The following is a 6,549-nucleotide window of genomic DNA, read 5'->3' as shown; positions in this document are numbered from 1 at the left end:
AACCTCCGACCTGCAAGCAACCCTGGAGCCATATATCAGGCCTGCTGCCACTGCTTTAGCCAGCTAATAAAATGTCTTGAGGAATTGGCAGCTTGTATTACAGCAGCCCAGAGCACTAAGGTATTCTGGGAAAGCAAAGGCATGAGATAGAGGAACCAGCATGTTCGCTTCAGCCCAAGACCCCTGAACAGGAAATAGAGGTGAAGTCTGGGGAAGGCATTTGGAAAAACACGTTTGGTTTTACTGTGCAGAACAAAGCAGAAACCAAAATTTGTGAAGTACAAAGCCAAACCACTGGCCAAAGTCAAATGAGTTATTGAGAAACTTCCAGAAATTAATAATAATAAAAAAAGACATTTTCAGAAGTATCTAATCTTTTTTTGTGTGTGTGTGTTTTTTACTTACATAAGTCTGTTTTAATGATGATTTAAGTGCAATTACAAATTCATTAGAACAACTTTAAATGGATAAATCAATAGACACAAAAAAATGTCGACTTCAAATACTCCATCCAACCCAAGCAGAGGGATGAATGACTATACAGGACACAGAAACTGACCACAATGGTGAGGCATTTTTTAAAGCTGTAATAACCAAGTAAGGTGCTGCAAAGAAAGCAAACTGCCCACCTGAACATCAACTCCCAGAACATTATACGTACAGCATTAGATTAAAACAGACAAATAAAACATCCCACATTCCAGTGACATCTGAGACTGAGATCATCTGGCGGGCCGAGGGACAATGGACCCTTCGCCGTCATCGTCGGGTTCAATCGACACAGGGAATTGAATAAGAGAGATATTAATACACACAGACACTTCAGCATAGGTTTTAAGGACAAGAGGAATCTGAGCCTGAATGAGAAAATGAATCATTTGCGGCACTGGAGTTTAAAAACCTAATAGAAACAGTACAAGACATTTCAACTGCAGCAGCTCTATTCAATAATATTTCAACAAGCACTAACCGCATGAGGTGTGATGGGCATTCCAATGCTTTCGATGGTGAGGTCGTTTATCCAGGCACAAGCATTCCTAACTTAAGCATTCTGGATCCTCTGTGGTGTCATGCTAGCCACCCTCAAGGCTCAACAAGCTCAATGGCTGAAATAACTGAAAACACAACCCATCTAGGGACTGACTCGGACCAGCAGAATCTCTAACACTGGTTTCCTGTGACACATTGAGAGTTCGGATCAGTGTCTTTCTGTGCAAAGTTTGCGAATAGAGTTACAAAGCGGCTGTGAGGAATCCACTCTTAAAATCCTCCATAAATGTCCAGCATTTGGGTTAATCCCGGCTAGCTACCCAGATGGACGAGGTCACATCGAGATGAGCTCTAGATGATTGGATTCTTCTCCTGCTGGTTTGGAATCCAAAGCCTTCAGAGCTACTGAGACGGGAAAGGGTCACCATGCAAATGCAGATTTTAGTGTTGGTGGTCCTGTGCATTCAATATGCTGGTTGTGCAACCATCAAATCCAGTTAAAGAGAAGATGAAGGAATTAAACAAACTAGTAACAGAATACAGTTCAATGAACAAGATCACATTAGAAATGAGACCAAATAAACTTGGACACCTGGAGCTTTAAGGCTAAAAACCTGGGCTTAATTACATGAATGCATACTGAAGACTTAGCATATACTCTTAGCATGTGGTTGACTACTGGCTCTACCTGTGAACACCTAGACAATCAATTAATTTTAGCTGTGTGAAATAATCCCAATGAATTCCTGAATTAAACACCATCCAGAAAAAAAACAAAAAGTGAGATTCTTAAACTACTTGAAAAGTTACATGCTATAACTTGCTCCTTGTGAGAATAATGCATGAAACTCAAATTTGGACATCCACCAGGACCTGTGGCACTAGAGAGGTTTGTGTGGGGTTCTCAAAATAGTGATAAATGACCCAAAGCCCCCTTCACATCCTCCCAACAGCAAGACGGTCACATGTCTGAGCCTCTCCCTTGTCACATCTGACGACTTTAATAAACTACAAGGAGCAGAAGAGGATTCATCGCTGTAGGAATATGTTGACTTCTGTTTCCCAAAGAGACAGCTGGAAGCTGGTGAGATCATACAGGTGTGGTTGATGTAAAAGGACAAGGAGGTTCCAGGGGGTCACTGCCTGGTAATCTGATCATCTCATGGGTCTTTAAAAATATGATGCAACTGAAGAGAGGAGATGAGCTTCATTCCCTGTGCACAAGAGCCACATTGAGATGTAAGAACTAAGGCAATAAAACACATGAGGATACTTTAGGTTAGGACTCATTTACATTTGAGTAATTAGCTTCTAGCATGCTTTAATTAAGCATAACCCAGAATCCTCTATGGGGTGTAGCTTTAGAAACGTTAAGCTGAATAAGATTATAAGAAAACATGTACCTCTTATTAGGAAAATCGGTGTCAGTTGTCCAGATGGCGATTTGACCACGACCGGCTTGCATCAGCTGTGCGGTTCCTGCTAAGCCATGCTCCACGGCTCCCAGACCTATCGTACGGGTCCACATCCCCCCCAGGCTGCCTTCGCAATGAAGACAGAGCACTTTCTTGATCATCTGTAGACTGGAAGGAGAACAAACATACAACAAATGTGATAAATTATACTTATGATTTCAAATGATTTATTTATCCACCAAATTCTGTCATGTTCTGAAAAGTCATAGGCCTGTCACAATCACACAACTGCCTGAACATGAAATTTTGATCTATTATGTGCAATATATCTCTATTATTTATACAATTCTATATAGAGTAAAAATGCACAAATCTGTACATAAATCAATCTACTGTTCCAGATTCATACACATTATTTATTACTAAGTCTTGCTAAATTAATTTTTATTTTTTGTTCTCATGTCAGATGTTTATGTTTGTATGTACCAGGAGCACCTTTAAAAAAACCCACAACAAATTCCTCATGTGTTTGCACACACCTGGTGAATACAGCTGATTCTGATTCTGATTGGGGAACACAGTGGACATAACATTCCTTTATTTGAATGGCAAGATGTAACTGGCATTTTAAGCAGATATAGAAATGCCATGAAGTAGTCAAAGTAATAACTAATAACTTTTCTACTCAATTGTGATTATTGCAAGATTCATTTTATAAACTCAAGGACTAACAAAGAGCATTTTCAAGTAGACAAAATAAAAGCATTTCCATAAGAAATTTCCCAGATTTTTTGTATGACTTTCTTTAATTCCCTAATATCAAGAACACACGTATGTATCATTCAAGCTTGCTGGGTTCCAGAAAAAACAGCAAGGACCTTAGGATAACTATTTTAAACATTAGATGTTTAACTAAAATCTTTATTATCAATTCCAAAGTAGGATAGAATAAGAATTCTTTTTTTTTTTTTTACAGACCAAACACTTATCAGACACGTCAGAGGAGAGAAATTGCTCAGAACGCAGAACAAGTCCTAATATGGAACGACTATTGTCTCGGATCTTTACCATTAAGGTGGAGACTTTACAAAGCCAACCAAATGGTTTATGACGTCAGTTATAAAAAGTTCTCAAATGAGGCAGCAGGATATGCCACACACTGCTGTGGAATTTCGTACACAGCAGAGAGATGCTAATTGTCCATAATAGGGCTTGACTCCTGCTGGAATACAAGAGGTGGGTGTACAGGAAACCAGTTACGATGCATTGGCTGCCAAATGGGGAGGCACAAACTTGTAACTTCCTGTGTCACACAGGAAGGGGCAATGGGTGGAAATGACCCAAGCACAATCTTACAGAAAGATGTCATGACAGAATGGGTTCCATGTAAATCCACGGTACAGGAAGTTCAAAGCCCAATATCTGAATATTAGTAGTGATTTTCCTGAAATGGAAAATGTCTAGATATCTTTATTATTATTACTAGACAGAAAAAAAAAATTGACTTACACAGATCAAGTGTACTAATTACCAAGAGTAGAACATGTGGCCTGTTAAAAAACATTTTGAAATGCTAACTTTAAAAAAAAGCTAATTAAATAAATTCCATAATTGTATATCCAGTGTGATTCAAGTATGTGTAATCTGTGCTTATGAGAGTAACATTACTATTCAAAACCATGACATGCTGCATATCAAAGTACTAGAGTACTACCTTTTGATATTCTTAATGTACAGTATTCCCACATTGAATTTCTGAAAGTGATAATTTTATGAACACTGCAAATTATAAAAAATTAATAACCAACTCTTTTTAATGTTCCATTTTTCTTCACTTAGAAGTTTCTTCATTAAGAAACATTAAACAAGACAGAAGCACACCCAAAGTGAAGGAAAAATTTACAAGATGACTTTATCCAACTACGGTAAGCTGTAAAAAAAAAACAAAAAAAAACGAATATATATATATATATTACTACACGATGCCATTAACCAAAGTGTTATATTAGCAAGCAGCTAATGGTTGCCTTTCTAAGCACATCTGTCCCATATTAACGTCCAGAATTAATAATAAAAATAATAAAAATAAAAAACAACATAAACCTGTGATCAAAATCGCTCCAGATTTGAGTATTTTTATACGCAGGGAAGAAAAAAGTCATACTAGCTCTAAACATAACATGGCATCTGGTCAACCAGGATTACTTCATCCTGCGCTTTTCGCAGCAGGAGTATTAATGACTTTAGCACATATATTTGACTTACATAGGCTTTGTGTCAGAGACATGAAACAGATGACCATGATCTGTGAGGACACTCCTGGATGTGTACCTTCATTAATAATGAAGGAGATAGAACCTCTGCCCCTGTCAGCACAATGACACCACATCATTGATGGATGGATCGAAGCGCCCTCTAATCACTGAGGTATTGATCTTATATAAGACAGTCTGGAAATCCATCTAAAGGTTTAAATGAAGACATCCATGGTAAAGCTATTCCACTGTAGATACACGGATAAAATAGTGTGATGTGATACAGAGAAATTAATAGAAATAATGGAATCACCAATTCAATACAGCATCCACAGCTGACCGCAATTCACTTAGCAGATCTATTTTACTAGCTGAAGTCTGAGGAGTTTTAAAAATGCAACTCGTGATGATTTACAAACAGCAGAAAAACAGACCGAATTCTTGGTTTCTTATATTGTGTTTGTAACAATCATAGTGATAACCCCGAGTTTGAGGTATTTATTGAGATGACTAGTCTAAATTCAGGGCTAAAAAAATAATAAAATAAAAATCACATTGGAGTTGGAGATAAAGTTGAATGCATGCCTGACCATGGCTGATTAGATAAATCATTCCTAATGGACTCCAGATTGAGTGGGAATGGATGGAGATTGTTTTCAATCAGTTGTTGAAGCCTGCTAGACTGAGAACATGTAGCTGCTTCTTCCACTATAACCATTTTTATGTCCCAGGATTTAATTTGAATTAAAACTAATATTTAATTTTTGGCCTATTTATGCTACTATTCTCATTAATTTAATGTAAAGATTTTATTGTTAATTGTTTATAGTCTTTTCACAGACTCAGACTTTCAAACTGAATCTATAAAATATATATATATATTTTAAATATTTACTGTATCTAAATAAAGAGTGATATTTATGTAAAAAAAAAGTTATCTGTTATGTGTATGTAGTATACATTCAAATGCTAGCTATGAAAATAGACAGCAAGACGAAGAATGAATGAACAAATTCTTCTGAGATGTATAAGTATACATTGTTGGAAATAGCAGAAAAATAAAACTAAGAGAGTGTTTTGACTGAGGTCATTTTTGACATGTCCACAAGTCAAAACACACACACACACACACACACACACACACACACACACACAACTTAAGAAAAGGCCATGTTCATACATATCTTTACTTACAAAACCATTTTTACTTTATTTTTTCACTTTCAATGTTAAAGGTGTATGGTACAAATCATATTTACTTATACAGATGGAAAGACGCTTTAAAGCTGAAAGAGATAAAAGATTAATGACAGAGAATCCCCGACAGAGAGAAATAAGAGCGAATGAATGATTGTGTGATCACAATAGCAGTATATTAACTTACAGCCGCAATGACAGCATGAAGAACCATCTGTAGTACACAGAAAGCGAACTTTCACAGAGTGATAGGGAGAAGAGAATAAGACAAATGATCTGACCTCTGGTTATGCAAGTGCTAGAATTCACTTGAGCATAAATCTTTCAGCCTTCTCAGATAAATGAACAGGCATTTGCAATCCATCAGGGTAACAGACAAAGAAAACAAACATGGCATGAAATAGAACGTGAGACAAGAGATTGAAGAAAAAGGGGCAGTTTTTGAAGTCGTGTGCCAGGAAGGGGCCATGTTTGAAGGCCATCTCAGTGATTTAATTAGGTCTTTGTGGGTAAATTTGTGGGCTGGGCTGTTTGGGATGTTTAATGAAAGGATGATGGTCATTGCTGTGCTGATAGGATACAGCTCTATTCTTTTATTTGTACTCTCAGTAAATGAAAAAGGGTGAAAGCTAGTGAAAAGGGCCTGCTTTCCCAGTTTTGTTTTGACTGCTGGGATGACGCCAGACTCAATT

At 37.2% G+C, this 6,549-nt stretch overlaps 1 protein-coding gene across 2 annotated transcripts in view; it reads right to left on the bottom strand.

Annotated features, from left to right (window-relative positions):
- Window positions 1-393: 393 nt before the first annotated feature.
- LOC132111584 (leucine zipper protein 1-like) overlaps window positions 394-6,549 on the bottom strand; it is a 49,749-nt gene continuing 43,593 nt past the window's right edge. For both annotated transcript variants that reach the window (XM_059519015.1, XM_059519013.1), the window contains 2 exons: window positions 2,394-2,573; window positions 394-2,204 (listed from right to left, as the gene is read on the bottom strand). In XM_059519015.1, coding sequence (XP_059374998.1) covers window positions 2,415-2,573 — 159 coding nt within the window. In that variant the 3' untranslated portion in view covers window positions 394-2,204; window positions 2,394-2,414. The remainder of the gene's footprint in view (window positions 2,205-2,393; window positions 2,574-6,549) is intronic.

This window comes from Carassius carassius, chromosome 31, assembly GCF_963082965.1.
Source record: "Carassius carassius chromosome 31, fCarCar2.1, whole genome shotgun sequence".
Lineage (NCBI taxonomy): Eukaryota > Metazoa > Chordata > Actinopteri > Cypriniformes > Cyprinidae > Carassius > Carassius carassius.
Note: the sequence above shows the minus strand (reverse complement) of the source record. Positions and strands in the feature narration are given on the sequence as shown.